Raw genomic sequence first — 19,413 nt, forward strand, 5'->3', positions numbered from 1 at the left:
TTGCTTCTTTTCCTTTACATAATTTTTTATTTATTTATTTATGAACTAGTAGATATACCACATATCGCATGTTTTATGAATTCGAGTGTTTTTCATGAGTGAGAAGAGTGATTGCCAAAGTGCCCTAATACTGTTAAAATTATTAGTTGATCAGTTTTCTATCAATGTCACGTTATTGATGTAATTTCGAAATGAATTGTCGGAGTGTTACGAGAAATTGTCTGTTTTTTTTATGACAGACACTTCGATGATGTAATTCGCTGTTGTAACACCCACTTTGTATTTTCTTTAACTACTGCTCGAATTATGACATTTACCCGCATTTTATGACTGACGCTTGATCATTGCAATTTACTGTTGTAACACCCAATTTGCATGTTTGACAACTTATTATTGTTGTAACGCCCAGTTTTGTATTTGTGATGTCTTAAATCCCACTCTGTAACGGCCTTACGGCCAACAGTATCGTGAATAAAAAGAAAGTGTCTTAAGCCTTTCCACGCGCGCTGAGGAATTTAGGGACTTTTTTTCTTTGTTGTCGTTCTTTATTAAGCGCCTATTTGCTTTCACGCCTGCTCGTAGCATCAAGACGATGCTGGTCAAGAGAGGGGCATTGACACGCTTACTTGTTTATCTTTCGCTGGTCACCGCATTTCACCGGGGAACAAATGTTAAAAGTTATCGCTCAGCGCAAGACGCGCCTGCATGTATCGAAAGTTTCTTGTATGTTATCGTTGGTTCTAACCGTTGTCCGTTGTCATTCAACCTTGTGTAATGCTATTGTAAGCACTTGCCCGAAGACACGTGGGCAACAGTTATTAATCTGTAACCTTCGACGACTCAAGCCGACGCGCTATGCCCGCTCATCGGATTCCGACGATCGCCGACTGTGTTCGCCACCGCTATCGTTCTGCTGTGAGGGTAACTTGCTTTTGTGAGCACAGGTTCGCCCAATAAAAAGCTATCTTATTCACACTTTTGCTGTTGTGATCTTCCCCGCCACTTCTATGTGTCAATATACATTAACTGTGTCACGTTAAGTGTGGGTTTAAACCTGACATTGCTGCGTTTTGTGCACAAAAAATCACCGTCGATTACGATGCTCCCTAATTCAAAACTGAAACGCAGCTCTTTGCGTGTTTTCTTTTCACAATATTTCGTATTGAGAACATGTAAGTACACGGTGTATAATAGGAAGAGAACGTCATGAGTAGCGCGCTTTGTTTCCATACAGACTACACGTGCTACTCGGGCGCCATGCGGTAGCCATCCTCACCCCACAGCCCATCTTGCGCGGCGCTACGCTTTTTTTCTCACGCTTTCGTTCCACCAACGACGAAAGCGGCCCTTCGTCGCGGGGAAATCGTACCACCAGCGTCAGCGGTGACAATGCCCAGAGGGACGTCACAGCCAGCCTTACTCGTATACCCACTGACCATCGCCCTCTGCAAGAGCAGCGATACACGTCACGCATGCTGGTACCGCGGACTGCCTTCAGCAGCTGACGCCGCGGACGAGCCTAGCCCTCGCCAACTTAGCCCCCCCCCTAGGAAGTGCAGATGAGATCGGCCACGCTGTGGCGGATGCGTATGCGCAGGCTGTTTCTCCACCGCGGCTCCTCTACTTTCCTCGTCGCGCGCTCTTTCCTACGCCGCTGCGCTCCGCGTGCGCTTTCAACTTTCGCCTGTGCTAGTTGGCTCGATTACGAGTTATAACGCCGCCGTTGTACGTCACGTTAAACGCTGGATCGGGCGCTTAATACCCCTGACACAAGGGAAAAAGTTGTCCTTTGCAGTAAACCCCTTTTGTTACTCTGAGGGACCCTTTGCAGAAAGGAGTTGCGCCTATGACACACGGCACCGCACTAACTTCTTTAGGTGGTTCCTCAGATGAGCGCCGCAAGAGTGAGAACATATTTAAAAAGCTGCTTATCTGGATTACATTTAGCTACACTAGAACCTAAAACCATTTTCTTTTTTTGTTGTTGATGGCTTATAATGCGCATATTCGTTTATTTTATTAGCGTTTTTGACCTCTTAGCAGCAATCTAAATTGGTCCAGCAACTATGTACAGTCGGTGTTTTGCTGTCATGTTTACTGTGCAGGCTGTTTATTCTGGTGCTGCCCAGGTTTTTGTTCTTCCTTCCATCGTGCGGGTAGGCGTAACGCATTTCATTCGATCTGTTATTTGCACAATTGTGTTAGCATGACAGAACTGCGGAGTTGCATCATGGCTCAGCGAAACGCTAGCGACGAAGCAAGAGTTGAGGTCGCTCTGACGCTTGTCGCTCTCGCATCTCTTGAAGATCAGGTAAACGCAGCCAAGGCGAAAGTGGGAAACATCAAACTCATCATGAACAGCTCCATGTTGACTGCTTCCGCACTGTCCCCTGTAGCCACCAACCGCGGAAGGTAAGCCTACGCGCGCAACGAACGATGTTTTCACGATGCTAACACACCGACGACGACGCAACAAATAACACTGCCGGAATTCAACATGGCGGCACTAGCGACGTGATGCGAGCGTTTGAGAGAATAACTAGAGTAAAGCTTCACTGTTCGACAAATCAGATTATCGCTAAAAATTTAAACATTTCTGCAAGGTAAAAAAAGAATACTAGTGGGTCATCGTAGTTGTGCGGCAGGTCTCCTTCCATTGACGAGTTGTGCACGCTGTGTGCGAGAGTAACGCTTTTTCCACTCGAAAAGTAGATGCGCGATCTCCTTTCACGCAAAGGAACTTCAACGGGAGAGAAACACTCATTTGTCGTGTGGCACTGAGCTTGAACGCCTTTCCGGTAGATGTGCCCTTACCTAAAGGACTTTAGAGTGCCCGTGTGTCAGGGGTATAAGAGCTGCGCACTAACACAACTGAAGCCTAGCGAAAGTGCTAAGGGTATTGTTTATATCAATAAAAAAGAAATGCATTGGTAAAACACATCGTAGACTTTTATTTTTACATGAACACTCTTCAAAACAACAAGGTGAAAATTTGTATGAACAAAAGACAAGCGTTACAAAGAAAGACACAGTACTCTGCTTCTCTTTCTCATGAGAAATGTCATGCTCGAATAATAAATAGGTACGAATAATTTTTGTCTTGCTCACATAGCCGGCGCTAGTGTGCCCGGTGAGGCATTGGTGAGAGTCACTCAATTTACGAAAATTTTGAAGACGAGGTGCACTAGAGTGGTCGACATGCTTATGTCGTTGACCCTGCCGAGTATAAGTCGTCTGGTTGGCCCTCCTTCACTAGTTAATAAGCCGGCGCACGGTGGTTGGTCTCTCGACGTACCGACTCACTGCACAGCGCCCCATTCTTCTCTGCAACAAAGCTCATTAGACTCTGGACGAGGCTGGCTTTCGTCAGAATCAGCAAGCATCAAATGGTGGGGAATACCCTTTTATAGCTCGTTACGAAGAAAATAAAAACACGGTTACGGGCATTCCTGCAGGACAAATCGAGCTTCTCGCCCTCCATATGTTTGGGAACATTCTCTTCTTGCTCACAGGAGATGGGCCTGAATTTTCGAGTAATTTCGTGCGACACCTTCGAACTGAAGCCGTTCAAACCACGAAAGGCAGTTCTCTTGGTATGGCAAACGGCACCGCTGCATGCGCAGCCGCCTCGTCCTCGTCAACCGTCGTGGAGCCGACCTCACCGTCAGCGAGGAAAGCAGCGTGCCGTAAATTTTTGGCCAGCCGATCGGCGGACGCTGCCTGCGGGCAAACCTGCCGACGTGCGGCTCAGGAACAGTTCACTTCAGACAGTTCGCACTTTCGCAAGGTTTACGCCGCCGCGACCGGCTGCGATGGCACCAAGGCGGGCGCGACTGTGGTTGCCGGCGCCAGCGCTTGCGCCAGTTGCGGCGCGAACGCTGCTGGAGGAGCCGTAGGTTGCACCAGGTAAGACGACGTCGACGTGACGGTCAGTGTGGTCACGTGCGAACTCGAGCTGGTCACGGTCCGGTAGCGCGTGCTGAACGCGTTGTAGATGAGCGTGTAGATTTTGGAGCTGTAGCTCGTGGCCGTTGTCACGGTGGTGTACGTTGACGTCACGGTGGTGTAGCGTGGCGCCGGTGGCTGCGTCGGCACCACACCCAGCTGGGTACCGATGAGCTGCTGCAGCTGTTGCTGCTGGAACTGCTGGAGCTGCAGCGCCTGCGTGTTCAGGTAGGGCACCACGCTGGTCGTGTAGCTGGTCAGCGTGCGCTCCGTGGTGGACAGCGACTCGGACAGTGTGCGCGTTCGCGTCCGCCGGCCGTCGTAGAAGCTGACCAGCTTGGTGTGGAAGACCGTGTCCGTGGTGGTGTAGACGCTGGACTGCGTCACAGTCGAGTAGAGCGTCGCCTGCTGCTGGTTGAGCTGCTGCAAACCCAGGTAGACCGCCGCCAGCGGATTGTTCGACAGCGCCGCGTTCAGAAACGGGTTCGCCAACTGAACGGGCTGGTCGCCGTCCGACGGCAGCGCCAGGTACGACGCCTCCTGCGACACCGTCCGCGGCTGCTGCTGCGGGGTTGGCGGAGGAGGCGCGCCGGCACCCTGCAAGAAGCGAGTGTTACACAGCGTCAGCAGCACCTTTCTGGCACTCATTTTATTCTCACGATGAAGTAAAGCGGGATGGGCTCTTCCAACAGCCGCAATTCCAGCTCCCTTCACGGCGGCGTCAATCTGTGCGCCTAAACACTAGAAGCGTGGATTGAACTGAAGTGGTTTTGTGCGCAAGAGTTGCACAAGAGCGATGCGTACAGCAGAGAACCAGTGGTCGTGGTAAACCAAGGGAAGCTCCGTGCTACCTGGCGCTCGCAAGTTTCTGCTCGTCGCGAATTCTCAAGGAATGAGAGAGCGGTTGTTGTATGCACAAATCTAGAATAGTAGAGGGCCTTTAATGTTTTACAGCGAATCTGTATACCTCTACCGTTCGGGAAAACTTTCGTGTATGGGTAAGCAAAAAACTCCCCATACGTGGGCCGATCCCGGATATACTGCTATGCCGGGCCGACCCGCGCGGAGGTGACGCAGGCGTTAAGCATTCCCCACACGTGGGCTGAACCCGAAGATAGTGCCACGCTGGGCCGACCTGCGGCGAGGGGAAGCAGGCGTTAAGCATTCCCCACACGTGGGTCGATCCCAAAGATAGTGCAATGCCAGGCCGACCTGAGGCGGAGGTGAAGCAGGCGTTAAGCAATCCCCATACTTGAGCCCTTCCCGACGATAGTGCAATTCCGGACCGACTCGCGGCGGAGGTGCAGCAGGCGTCAAGCAATCCCCATAGGTGGGCCGAACCCGAAGGTAGTGCAATGCCGCACCGACCCACGGCGGAGGTGAAGCAGGCGTTAAGCATTCCCCACACGTGGGCCGATCCCGAAGATGGTGTCATGCTGGGCCGGCCCGCGGCGGAGATGAAGCAGGCGTTAAGCATTCCCCACTCGTGGGCTGATCTCAAACATAGTGCAATGCCGAGCCGACCCGGGGCGGAGGTGCACCAGACGTTAAGCATTCCCTACACGTGGGCCGATACCGAAGATAGTGCCGATGTGGGCCGACCGACGGCGGAGGTGAAGCAGGCGTTAAGCATTCCCCACACGTGGGCCGATCCTGAAGATAGTGCAATGCCGGGCCAACCAGTCAGTGTTTGATAATTTGTATGGCAAGAATAGGAATAAAAAAAATGAAAAAAAAGAACCCGCGGCGGAGGTGCAGTTCCCCCTTAAGGGGATCACATACACAACTTCGCTGGCCATCCTTCTTCACAGAATAGAAGGGCACTGAGTTTTTTTAATAAGCACTATGCATAATAGTTTGCTTAATGAGAGCATCCGTCATTTGCTGATGTTATTTATTACCGCTACCTTTTCCTTCTTAATCATTATACAAGTTCCCGAGAAAAATAATAAAGAAAGCAAATACGTACATACAAAGAAATCCTCAACAATGTAGGTGGAAAACTAGGAAACATATTAAATACTACGTGAGCAGTTCCTTTCGCAAACCGCCCGCTTTATTCTTGACATGCAAATGATGCTCATATTCCGCGCCTTTCATGGGTGAAGACTCTTCCCTCACAGTTCTCGTTTTGGTTTGGCTTCAGGCTTCTGCCATTGCAGCGGGGCCCACAGCGTCACGTCCTCCGACGACGACGTGCGCTCTGCCGCCATCTTGCACCAAGACTCGATCTTATTCTGAGCTACTTGAATAACCGGATAAATATGCGCACATATCAGATAAAAATCTGAAGAAAATAATATCGTTTACAGGGCTCTGCTTTGTCTTATCCTTGTTCCTTTATTTACCATTGATTATGCTGAGTCAAGCGACACCGGTAACTCTATGCGGATGACAAAGCGATTATGATCACACACAAATCACTCCAGGGAACAGAGTACACACGGATGACGAATTTGTAAATATGTACGATAAGATGGCCCAACAGCAACTGGGTATTTTTTACAAAATATAATTAAAGCTGAGGTTATTCTGCTCGCATTCATCATTCAATGATAAAAGCTTCACTGACTATATCGCATAGGTGGTGCCACCTCTGATCAAGTTGAAATACATACTATTTTCACAAGACCTCTTGTATCCAGAATCTTTGCGGAAACTTACAATCCGTGCAATTCACATTCATTAGGATTCCGACACGCTTAAATAAGCAAATTGTGCTCCTGATATCACTTAGTGGTGCGAAAATTTGGGGTAGCTAGTGGGTCATGCTTAACATTCTTACAGCGCTGTCTATCCCCTAGTCTCTTTTTTCGTCCCCGTAAAGGCTTGCGCTTTAAGCATGCCTATTATTGTTCAGTGTTTTTCACTCCCACATAATATACACAACCTCGTGGTTATCAATATGCTTTGTACAGTACTCCAGTATGACGCTTTCGCAAGACGGGATAATTACACTCCTTGTCTAAAATCTATTAACTCAATTTCTATGAACTGTACTGAGGCGCGAGATTATGTAACATTTGTGACGTGTAGAGCACAGTGAATGTCTCGACAGTTTACCTCGTCTGACTTCCCTACAAGAATGGCTGATTGTGATAGTAGAATGGTTCCCTCTGTAGCGCAGAGAGACAGTCGTTCGCGACAGCACTAGATCGCATTGATGAAAGAGCATTGCCAAAATAAATCCTTTTGGAATAACAACCTCACAAGCCGTTGTAGCAGAGGGCTCCGAATGCATTGCTCTAGTTACTACGAGCAACAAACCTGCTAACTTGCAAGCTGTTATCCTGCGCTACGAACGGCAGTGATTGCGTGCGTGTGTTCTGTTTCTATCTCTATCTCTCTGTATTTCCTTCTTCTCTTTCTACATCCCACGCCTAGAAGAACTTGTAACCGGACTAATTGGCAGTGCCTTTTAATAAGCGCTTAAAGGGCAAGAATATACAGTCACATACCCGCACGCACTCACTCACACAAACACCAATATGGCTCATAAACAGTTCACAATGAGAGCTTCTGTCCAAGAGGGCGTTCCTTTTTTAGGTGATTGTGGGCGGGCTTCTCTGTGTGTTTTTTTTTGCGTCCTGAAGCTGCTACCAAAACTTCCACCAACGTAGCCTCGCTCCCCCCCCCCCCCGTGTGCGGTAGCAAAACGATTTGTTGGTGCAGATAAGTTTTGAGGAGTTCAGCAAGGTGGAGGGAGGTTCACGAGAGGCAAAATCAACACCCACGCGTATGTAGCCCAAAGATGCGAAGGAAACCAGCACGGGTTTCTCGGAAACAAAGCTTCGTAGATGAAGAAAACTACGTCCAGGGTGGGGATTCGAGCACGTGACCAAGGCTTTTCCGGGGCAGTCCCTCTGCCATCTTAGCTAACCGGGAGGCTAAGCAGTTGCAACGCGAGTGCGAATTGACTACTTGAAGCACAAGCAAACTGAAGGACCTTTGTCCACTTAGCGGAATTCCGTAGAACTGATTTGCCATATCCAGTGTCCTGGTCCTTCGAGTCGTCGATTAATTCGCCTTCTCAGTGCAATGTGCTAGCCTCCCGGTTAGCTCAGATGGCGGAGAGACCACCCCGGAAAGGCGTTGGTCCCGGGTTCGAGTAGCGGACCAGGACCAAGTTTTCTTCATTTATGAAGCTTTGTTTCTTCGAAACCCGGGCGGGCTTCCTTTGTAGATTTGTTCTGCACAGGGGTGGATGTCAGTTTTTCCTTTCACGGATTTCTTCTGGTTGACCTACCTACCTTTCTCGCTTTTTTCATCTCTTCCTCTGCTAGTCACAATTGCTAATAATGCCTAGACGTGACAGTCAACAGCGGCACTCTAATTAGGTTATACTATTAAAACCGGGAAATGTGTAATAAGCGCCGTACGATGGTCTTCGTTGCCAGCGGACATTTGCACTAAAGTACCTTTTACTGTAAAACGTCGGATAAAGTTTCGGCCGGCATTGAAACTGCAATTCTTAGATGAACCATGCTGAAATTATATATTTGTACTTTTGAAGTTTTCTACGTTATACTTTTATTATCGGTTCCATACAATCCGCAGCAGTATTATCCAATCGCTTTTATTCAGGATACGGAACGCGACGTATTCATTACGATTTACACATACTTACGTGCACTAGTTCTAGGTGACCCGTAACGCATCCGTTACAAGCTGTAGGCCTAGCGATGCACGCAGTTGCTTGACTCGTAGACTGTGAGCAATTAAAAAAGCACAACTGACTTCTTCATCTGCCGCCGTTGCAGTCCTTTCCTTTACATAGTCCAAAAATGAGGAAAACTCGTCAGGCGTGGGTGAGAAAAGAACTGGCACTCGCCTAAGGTTTGAAAGTAAATAAACCATTAAGTGACGTTTCGAGACCGCTACGGGTCGCTTGTTCACAATGAAGATGAGTGCAACAGGGGCGATTATTTCTGTGCTAGGTGGCGCACAGTGCGCATGCATATCTCGAGGAGATTACCCCGTGTCAGGTTAATCACGTTTCTAGTCGTTCGAATACGTCAAAATTCTAAGAGTAGTCTTGGACATAGGCGCTTCTCTGGCGCGATTATGCCGTAGCATCCCAATCGATTATGCAGTAAGTAGTCAGGTGATGATCCACCAAGGCGTTCAAACTTGCCTTGCCCTTCCTGACATCGTGCAGGTGCTGCTGAATCCTTCTTCTAAAATGCACAGTTTCACCTGAGTAGGATGCGTCGCAGCTCTAGCACGGAATCTTGTGCGATCTTGTGATTACCCCGGGAAGCCTTTTTCAAAGGGTCTTTCACGCGTACGAGGTTCTGTCTTTGTTTGTTGGCACGTGTGCGATTTTGACGCCGTATGTGTCGGAAACTCCTGCGAGTGCTTCACCGGTTCCTTGCGCGCAGGGGACAGCCGCCCCTTCATGAAGGGCACAGCCGCCGTTTCCCATGCGCCACTCTTTATCTACTGCGCCCGCAAGCAACTAAGATGTTCTAGGTTACGTAACAATTATTTCCTCTCATTTGCACAAAACACTTTTCAGGAGACGCCGGACATTCAAGTATCCCTTTGGGTCCATGCGTTTATGCCTCGGTCTGCAGACTCGTTAAACAATTATACGCTGTACGGGGTCGCTCCCCAGGCTGTATGAACTTTGGTAAATATTTGGGCGCGTTATGGCCGTCGCAGCGCCGTTATAAGCGCGCGTTACGATGCCTGTCCGCACTCCACGCTGCTCTAATCTTAATATCTCACTTCCTGTGTCTGTAGGTGCCAACTGTTTTACACTTGCCTGCTATGCGAGGCTGCTAACGAGACAATTAGTAATTAATTATGGACGTTACGATTAATCTAACCCACGTCTAAATCCATTGCTGCACCACATCATTAGTGGTAACGTTCACCTTGCTTCGTTTCACCTCTGTGTCTGCAATTGATGCCGCAAAAGCTCAAGTGCGAGAATGAGTGAGAGCTTGCCACCTAGAACAGGAATTCAAAAGCTGCCACTGTCCTACCCCTCGAGCCCAGCAGCAGCGCCCGCTGCGCAGCAGAGAGAGTGCGCAGTGTGCGGGAGCTTGCGACGTAAGGTTACGCGTTCAGGACCCAATTGAACGCTACGAGATTAACTTGGTTATTTACGCACCTACCTTGACATTTACTTAGTGTCTTAGTCAGGCAAACTTTAGTTCATAATCTCTATTTCAGAAGGAACTATCCTATAAAGATGTCCAGCCTGCAGATCTTATCACTGAACCCCATGCTCTGCGAGACCCACCCAACATAGCCAGCACAACTTCGTTTCTACCTGTCAACCAGAACATCAACTACCCCCTTCGCTTTCTGATCCATATCACCTGTCTTGCTGCGCGATTGTTTGTTTTTTCTCAAGATTCATTTTCATCCAAGTATCAGCTTTATGGGTTGGTGCTGGCCATAACACACTTACGGTTTCCATATTTAAAAGATAGCGTGTCCTTAATGGCGCGAGAGGGTCTGGAAATACCGAAAGTTGGGCGAGTTGGTATGCATCCATATCTAAGAAAGTTGTAAGCAGCGCAACAAAGCCTCGCAAGCGAATGCCTCGGTCGGTCTGTTCTCTCGGCCCGTTTTCTGCGTCTTCGTGCGCTGTTTGCAACTTTCTTAAATACGAGAGGGTTATGCACCCCAGCCAATGTTTATTCTGGCGTATCGATTCGCTCCGGTCTTCTCTATTGGCCATTCACTGAAAAATTTCCCCTCGACCCGAGCAAGTTAATTACGGCGCTACCCCTCGACTGCGCTTCATTTACACTCAACGACGCTTCTTGAGACGCTCCTTCGGTTGAAGGGCGGCGCTGTGCTCTGTGAAGGGAAGAGCTTCGAGACGGAGCCTCGTGCAACGTTTTGTGCGCGCAGCCCGTCCGATAGCCGTCCTTGCGTGGTACTAAGGCACATATGCGTTGTGTTTGCTCCAACACGGCAGGGATTGACACGTCAGGACGACGATGTCTGCCAAATTATTGGAAAGTGGACGTGCCCATTGTAACCTTTTCCATTTTGCGAGTGGATGAGGGTGCGCGCGTACGTCCGCGTGTATGTGCGTACGTGCGTGTATGTGTGCGCGCGTGCATGCGCGTGCATGCCTGCGTATGTGTGTGCGAATGTGCGTGCGCGTGCATGCCTGTGTACGCGTCTGCGAGTGTGTGTGGCTGGGTGGGTGTGCATGCGTGCGTGCAGGTGTGTATGCGTGTGCGTTCGTCTGTGCGTGGGTGTACGTGCGTGTGTGTCTGTGTGCGTGTACATGCCTACATATGCGTGTGCGTGCTTGGCTGTGTATGTGTGTGTGTACGTGTGTGTGGATGCGCGCATGTCTGTGTATGTGTGTGCGTGTGTCTGTGCCGTTGTGGGCTGCCATGTGTGCTTGCGCGCGCGTGCATGTCTGTGCACATGTATGCGTGCGTGGTTGTGCTGTGTGTGCGTGTGTGTGCGCATGTGTGTGATGGGTGCGCGCGTGCACGTGTGTGGGTGGGTGTATGCGCGTGCGTGCATTTGTGTGCCTGTGCGTGGGAGGATGGGCGTGTGTTTTGTGAGGGTGGGACGGTGAGCGCGTGCGTGCGTGTACGCGGTTGGGTCGGTGCGTGCGTGCGTGCGCGTGCATCCCAGTGTGCCTGCGTGTGCGTGGGCTGGTGCACGCGTGTGTGTGTGTGCTGAGGGAGGTGGTTGCGTGTGTCTGTACATGTGCGTGCGTGCGCGTGCATGTCTGTGTATGTGTGCATGTGTGGGTGGGCCGGTGGATACGTACGTGCGTATGTGTGAGTGAGTGTGCGCGCGTGTGTTTGAATGAGTGCGAGAGATAAGAGGTGGCGGAAAACTATGTGGGAAAAGGCACATGTATGCCTTTTTTCGCATGCGGTGAAGCAGTTTGGCTGCCTAGTTCTGTCGACCCAACTTTATATACGTTTTACCTTTTTGTGCAGGCGCGGCCCTTTCACTAGACAACTTTCGAGAAGCATACATAAGTCGTTTTAATTGAGAGTGCTGCTTTTTTAATTACTAAAGGGAAAATCAGACATTCCGTTCGTAGCATATGCTACAAACGAAACCCACACGGGCTCCTCAAAAGAAAAGCCTCACAGTTGAAGAAAAATTCGTCCTGGTCCGGGACTCGAACCCGGGACCACCGCCTTTCCAGGGCAGCCACTCTACCATACAAGTGCCCTCACGTTTCCTCTGATAATTCTAATGGAACTTAGACTGCCAAAATGTACTGGCGTACTCGCAGTTACGGATATTTCTTGGCTCCACAATAATTAGATTAGCGCACATACTGCATTTTGATGCGATTTATTTCAATGATTTCGTTATGGAGCTTTTAAAGCGTCGAGGAATTGAAATATCTCTTGAAATTCCAAGCAGTAAAACTCAAGAAAGCGCGAACACGAACACTCCGGCGTGTTATTTGCAAAATGTTTTAGCATCGCATCAGCTAGCACTGTTATTCCCATGAACGAAGGAAAGAGAAAGAAAATACACGAAAGAAAGTACTTTTTCACTGCATACATTCAGCAGAGTCTGGAAGTACTGCTCCGAGTCAAGATCGAGCGTGACGTTGCGCTCGTCGAAGGCCAGCAGGTCGCCAGGCGGCATGGTGCGGTACGCGGTGACGATCTTGCGAATGATGAAGCTCTCCGTCAGGGTGTGCGTGGTGGTGGCCAGGCCGTCGAAGATGGGCACCAGCGAAGTCCGCCACGAATGCTCCGTCGTCGAGTACACCCTGCATTGGGACAACGTGTTACGCCAACGTTTCAGGCGACTCATAAAAAAACCATCAGCCATCCCACTTTGTGAAGGTGGTTGATAAGTGAAGCTGTTTAGCACACGACATGGAGGTGACACATAATTTTCAACAACGATATTGTCTTGACGGGTGGTCATCTTGACGAAAGTACGGTACGCACACTCATCTATAGTTTTGGTTGGTGGTCATTATTTCAGTCGCAATTGCCATCACATTATTAAATGATGTCAAATCGAAGCACGTACACCACTGGGTGGTGGGTTGGGCCGGATCGGTGTGGCATCGCAAGGGATATGCCTGCAACACGGAACGCCTAAACCACTCCCTTTTTGGTGCCGACACACCCACATTTAAATCACAGACAACAAGGACAGTGTAATCACAGCTAATTCACACAGTGAGTAGCTGTGAACCTTACGAGACTATGAGTCATCGCATTATTTGCTTGCTTACGGGGGTGTGAGCCATTGCTCACGGGGGTATGAACGATTGATGATTACAATTTTCGACATCCTGTTCTGTATGTTGTATGCGTGATCAGAAAGAATGTAAGAACTGTTCGCTTCACTTTGCAGAGTACGTACTGAGGGCCTTACGGGGCTATGAGCCATTGCGTTTTTGCTTGCTTACTAGAGTATGAATACTTTCAGGGGTATGATCCATTGATGATGACAGTTTTTGTTCACGGAGAACAAGAATGCATGGAACCCTAGCCATATACAGCTTCGCTGTAAAAATAAAGCGCGTTTCAAAACGCAGCGAACGCAGAGGATTTCACTTCGTTGTCCAGCCTTCATGTTGTTGGTCTTGTTGATACTTGCTCACAGCCATAACAGCTGTTAGAGGAGCAAATATGCACTGAAACAGAATTGCCATTTAGCGGATATTATGTCGCAGAGCAGTCTTTCAATCTTTTAATTCTCCGAGCTTGGAGCGTATGTTAAAGTCCGAACACAGCCGTTTCTTTGTCTTGAGTCTTGATGTACGCAAGGAGCCTAAATCCCCCCTCCCCCTCCCCCTCCTAGTACTCTTCATTTTACCATGATGAAATGTCCTCCTGCAGGCCTAGAATATATGCACAGTCGTATGTAACTTGGACCGCAAAGCCAATTAGAAAAAAAGTTTACATAGCCGAGGCACATCCTTCCTCATCGACTGCAGCAACATCTTAACCAAGCAGTGGATTCTGTTCAAATATAGTTATGGCAAAAAATACTTTAAAAAATTGTTCTCTATAGAGCTATAGAGCTGGAGTCTGCCGTCCTCGTTTGCTATAATTCTGTTCGGCAATCGCGTTTTGTTTGATACTTGTGCCCGCGAGAGGAAAAAGGCATACACAGCCAGCATCAAACGCAACAATTTCAACATACGCCAATTCTTCATTACGTGCACGCTCATTTCCATCAGAAATTTTGATGAGAGGGAGGACTACATTGATGAAAAATGGGGTTATAGGATCGTAGTCCAGAACTCCAGTGGCCACCGCCACGCACCGGTCGAGGAGGCTCAGTTGAGTATCCAGGTCAGGATGATTGCCTACAGCTTCTTAAAAGGATGCTGTGCTAATTTCTGTAAATTAGAGTTCTGGGGCCGTGATTTACACTGCAATGTGACATGGGGCAAAGAGGGCCTCGCCCCACACCAAGGGCACAATATGGTTGTTATATCTGGTTGGCCAGATGGCATGTGTAAGGATTGGGGTCGGGCATGAAATAGATGGTAGCTGGCCCATGCCGTCGCCCAACTCATCCAAGCTGAGGACGTTGTTGAAGGGAAGGATTTGTTCTCATCGACAACGAGGAATATGGGATTTATTTACAATATCTACATAAAGGGTGGAGAACGTTACAGTTCATCAGTCTAGCATGACTGAAAGAGAATACACACATGAGGAGCCGCCAACGGCTTGTTAAAAACACTCTGTCCTCTAGATCCCTAGGTAAGGGAAAACGGCCTTTCAACCTTCGACAAATGCGAGCGTCCGAATTCATCGTAGCCAACCCGCGTTTGAGGGGGAAGGTTTACACACTCACTTCCGCACAGGTTTCACTGAACAGACCGAGGTGAGAGGGTTTTCGCCGACAGAGGTCTCGACCCGAGCAGGCGCCTCTTAATCCCAGCGTGTACTCCACAGTCAGTGGTCGCCGCGTCTGTCCATTGACTGTGACGGCTTTTGGGGCCCGTGAGACCGCACCGCAAAACATCTTCCAGGAGTTGCCCCGCTCCAAAGGAATCGTGACGGCGACGGTGAATCCACTAACAATATTTGGTGCGCCGACCGCGCCTAGACAAGCTGGCGCCGATGGGTTGTTCACGCGGCGCATTGTCGTCCTCACAAAGCAAGTCGCCGCAGCGGGCTGGGAAAGTTCAGAGGTCGCTTCTCCTCTAGATCGCCAGCCCCCACAGGCCGATCGTAACACATGGCACCGCCCCATGTCTGGGTAGGCGTACGTCTGGATTTTTCTGTATTGCCGAACCTCGTGCAGTGTTAATTGCGGGTTTGGCGCGTCGATTTTGGGGCCTGAACGGCGTTGTTGATTCAAGACACTGCACGCCAGTATTTATTACTTGTTGTGTTCGATTAGTGTATCCCTCCTTGCTCATGCTGAAGCATTGCGAACAAGAGTGGCTGCCCCTGTGTTGCCGGTAACACCCACACGCGCCGGAGACTACACAATGTAATGTTCTTGTCTTAGTCGTCCAAGATGTTAAGGGCGGCCCTGGAAATACTTCCGTGGAAGAAGAATCGGCAAGCCACGTGCGAGTCCATGAAGACGTAGGCGGACCTGTCTTCTCCCCCCCCCCCCCCAATGTCTCTATCCCCAGAACTTACTGCAGCCGCCAACGCTGTGCTGATGCTGGCCGTGCGGACCGAAGCTGTTGTCACGGCTCTTGGTTATCCGGAGGCTCTCGAAGCAGCCATAATAGTGTGTCCCCTACTGCCGCATCTGTGTATATTGTATCGTGCTTATTACCGGATCGTTTCCCTTATTGTTGTGCGCGAGTTTAAAGTCGACGGTCGCGGCGTACGAGAGGACACTTTAAAAACTATCAGCTATAAACATGAAAAAAAATTTTGGAGCCCGCTTCTGGCAATGAGAAAGTATTTTCATATTCTTTGTCAACGTCGCGTGCAAACGCAACACAGCAAAAGTAGTTCCCTTCAAAGGCCGTTGTGCACCATTCATCAGAACAGCCGGTTAGGTTAAGTTAGGAACAGCCGGTAGGATGTGCACGCGCGGGCTAACAATACCACAGCCGGCGGCTGCGCAAGAACCACGGCTGCATTCACGCTTCTCCGCTCGCTGTAGCCTGCAAACAGCAAAGCCCCATGGTCGCGCAATAGTCTTTACTCGTTTTACTGTAAGCCGCTTTTAACTTTCCACTTGTCTTCGAGAGCATGTGAAAGGCAAAAATCACCTGCACATCAACGAATCGTGTTTTTTTTCTTTTACTCAGCCAAAGTGAAAGTGTCGGTTGGCGGTGCGCTCTCTCAACGCCTCCCAAGAGCCTACAGCCGAGGAAGAGACACGCCGCGACCGTTAAATTGTTTCAACTGCTTAGAGCAATCTCAATAAACCGAACGAACGACCAGAGGAGCCCGCATCGATGAACAAGCTATCGATAACGCGAATGGCTGATCGCGCAAGTACGACGGCAGCAAAACGGGAACGGACTAGAGCGTGAATCGCTCGTGAACAGCTCCTCTTCTTTCGAAAAGTGCCCGCGCAAAAAAAAAAGAAAAGCGCGGACAAAGGACACGTTTAAGACGAGAGGGGCGCTTGTCCTCTCGTATACGTGCCCTTTGTTGGCGTCCTTTCTGAGCCGTCCATTTCCGGAAGCGTGACACATCAACTAGCTCAAAACCAAGGTTGCCCACCCATTATAAGATTATTTGCTAATCATGTTCAAGCTGCTAATCAACTCCAAAGGATGGATTCGCCACCTTTTTTTTTTCTTTTCCTTGTTGGGCTCCCGTGCTGACACTCGAAGACCGTTATTTCTTGAGCAGCTTTCGGGCTACAGAGATTAACAAATGATTGTGATAACGAGCCTCTGCAATGCCCGGTGCAGCTAGTTTGCGTGAAGTGAGGAGGCGGCTTCTTAAAAGCATATTTAAAAAAGCGTTTCTGAAACCAAGGTTTGCAGTTGCTATTTTAATTAAATTCCAGAGCTCGAAGTAAAACGGAAAAATGAGTTTGATTTACGAGCACATCAGGGAAGACTTAAGTTTACGCAACCGATCTTGCCAGTAGTTTCTCTCATTCTAAGCCATGCATTCTTTATGCTAAGATCGCTATCACCTCCTCTTCAAATGACTATCTCTTGCCATTAAGCTAAACAATGATATAAATTATCATGCATTATGGCCGCGAAAGCAATAAACTATCAATCAACCCCTCCAAGTCAACAATTACGATCTGTGCCTCGTGTTCCTAAATCTGCAATATAGATTTCCAATTTACATTAACTCTTCCCCCGTTTTTTCCCGCATGTAGGCACTCATTCTTGGGCATCGAACTTGACAATCATCTGTAGTTCACGGCTCATAATGCAGCACCAAACAGAAGATATTATGTGGTATCTGAATTCCCATTAGATTGCATCATTAATTTAATGAAATCACATTCGTTACCATATACATTGATTTTATACGCACACACCTGAATTACTTTAAGAAAGCATTCCAAGTGAAAATATGAAGTGGGATTTCAAGTGGTCTCCCTTGCTTTCAAGCGGGCATTAAAATTGTACCATTGGGGCCACAACAGGTTTCACTTCCGGTCAAGTGGTTTCTAAAGTGGTCTCATTTGCTTTCAACTGGTCATTAAGATGGTACCAATTGAGCCACAATGGGTATCTTTTGCTTCCAAATGGTTTTTAATGTTGCCCCAGCTAGTTAATCAAGTGACCATTAAGATGGTACCACTTGGACCACAGTGGGTTCCACTTGCCTTCAAGTGGCCGGTAAGATTGTACCACTTCGACCAGAGTGAGTTCCACTAGCTGCCAAGTGGTTAAGTCGCACCCGGTTCTAAAGCGCTACCACTTTCATTTACTGGCAAGTAGTTCCTTAGTTCCCTCTATTCGACCATGTGGCTGCTAAAATGGTAAATATATCGCGTAACACGAAAAAGTGTCACGCGACTAGTTGCGCGGCACTTTTCGCTGGATTCTTTTAAGGTTGGGAAAAAAATTTGTGTAGCACGTATTGGCCAACACAAAGTGGTATCTGGAGTATTCCAGGATAGTCTGCAATTTTAGCATTGACAATGTTGCACTGAATATATTTGAGAACTTCAATGATATTAACTGATTGCTTAATTAGATGAAATACATTAATGTCACGTTGTAGTGACGGTGAAGAAAATAGTCGAAAAACAGTCAATGACAAAACTAACTTTTCATTGGGCCAACCTGTGCCCACAAACGCAAGTTACGCTAAAAGCGAAACGACAGCGGTGGACACGCTCGGCGATCGTCGAAATCGGATCTGCGGGGCAAGCGCGTCGCGTTTTAGACATGAATTATAGAAGGTTCAAGAATAATCGCTGGTGCCCACGTGTCTTCCGGAAAGTACTACACGGGCGCTATAACGTAGAACTATTCCAAACTTTTCTATTACAATTCTGCAACCAGTCCTCCGCGATTGGTCAAAAACGTTTTTGGACCACCCCCACTTCACCCGTCTGTCAGGCGACGTCACGAAAACCGCGATGTGATATGACGTGCCCACATTTTCGCATGATTTGACCGAAGAAAAGAAAATTGTTATTTCTGATTCGACGCCTTTTCGCCATTAGCCTTCGTCTATAGGTCAAGAGCTTTCCGGCTGCACCCACTTCACCTGCCGGTCACGCAACGTCACAAAACCTCAAAAACTCACCGCGTCAAAGTGACGTGTACGCATTAAAGATGCATTAATATGCCGAACAAAACTGAATTGTCTTCTGAATAGCCGCAGGCTGCCCCGTTCCGAAAGGAAAGAACGATGGCCGCCGCCGATCGCTCAGGCACTGTCTTCTCGCACCTGCCGGAGAGCATGGGTGTATTTGGGTACAATAAAGCTTTTTGCGTAGGCGTGTAATGTTTTCTAGCACTGTCGGCGCGTTTACGACCTCGTTCTGCCAACTCTTCTTTGCTGATAATTCGTTTTAGCGGCATTCTTAAACTTCCGTTGCATGCCGCCGCGATTTTCGACCAGCCATCAGAAGCTAAGTAAAGGAAAGCGGACCAATCGCAGACGCCGGCACCACCCTCTTCATTCGGTTATGGATTTTCTATGCAGTGGCTCGACCCCATTGAATCCCTCTCCACTTGAGCGTGCTCCTCGCCTCTTATCAGCCAATTAGATAAGACAAGCTGCAGGCAATGGTATTCGTTTTTCAAGCAAACAAAAGTGGCCTCCTATGAACAAGGAGAGCGTTTGATTGGTCTGTTCGGACAACCCTGCGGGTGACCGCCCGATGCTTGCGTCGGCGGTAACGCAAATTTGACGTCAGGAGATTGGAATAAAAACATATCGGAATAGTTTTACGTTATAGCGCCCCAGAATTCGAGGTTGGGTGAGAACAGACAGCGTGTAGAACCAGCGATAACATTTGAGAAACATCCAATACACACAGGCGCGTCCCGCGCTGCGCGATAACAATTTACCGTTGTTAGCCGGTGAAAAAGCGGCCACCGAGGAAGATAAATAAGTACACGTGTCAGTA

At 48.7% G+C, this 19,413-nt stretch overlaps 1 protein-coding gene across 2 annotated transcripts in view; it reads right to left on the minus strand.

The window, feature by feature from the left end:
• Positions 1-2,931: 2,931 nt before the first annotated feature.
• LOC142580131 (uncharacterized) overlaps positions 2,932-19,413 on the minus strand; it is a 462,133-nt gene continuing 445,651 nt past the window's right edge. Inside the window, exons 7-8 of one of the 2 annotated variants that reach the window (XM_075690951.1) lie at positions 12,445-12,673; positions 2,932-4,542 (exon numbers count right to left, since the gene is read on the minus strand). In XM_075690951.1, the coding sequence (XP_075547066.1) occupies positions 3,790-4,542; positions 12,445-12,673 (982 nt within the window). In that variant the 3' untranslated portion in view covers positions 2,932-3,789. The remainder of the gene's footprint in view (positions 4,543-12,444; positions 12,674-19,413) is intronic. The other variant, XM_075690952.1, reaches the window with a different exon arrangement.

This window comes from Dermacentor variabilis, chromosome 4, assembly GCF_050947875.1.
Source record: "Dermacentor variabilis isolate Ectoservices chromosome 4, ASM5094787v1, whole genome shotgun sequence".
Taxonomy (NCBI): domain Eukaryota; kingdom Metazoa; phylum Arthropoda; class Arachnida; order Ixodida; family Ixodidae; genus Dermacentor; species Dermacentor variabilis.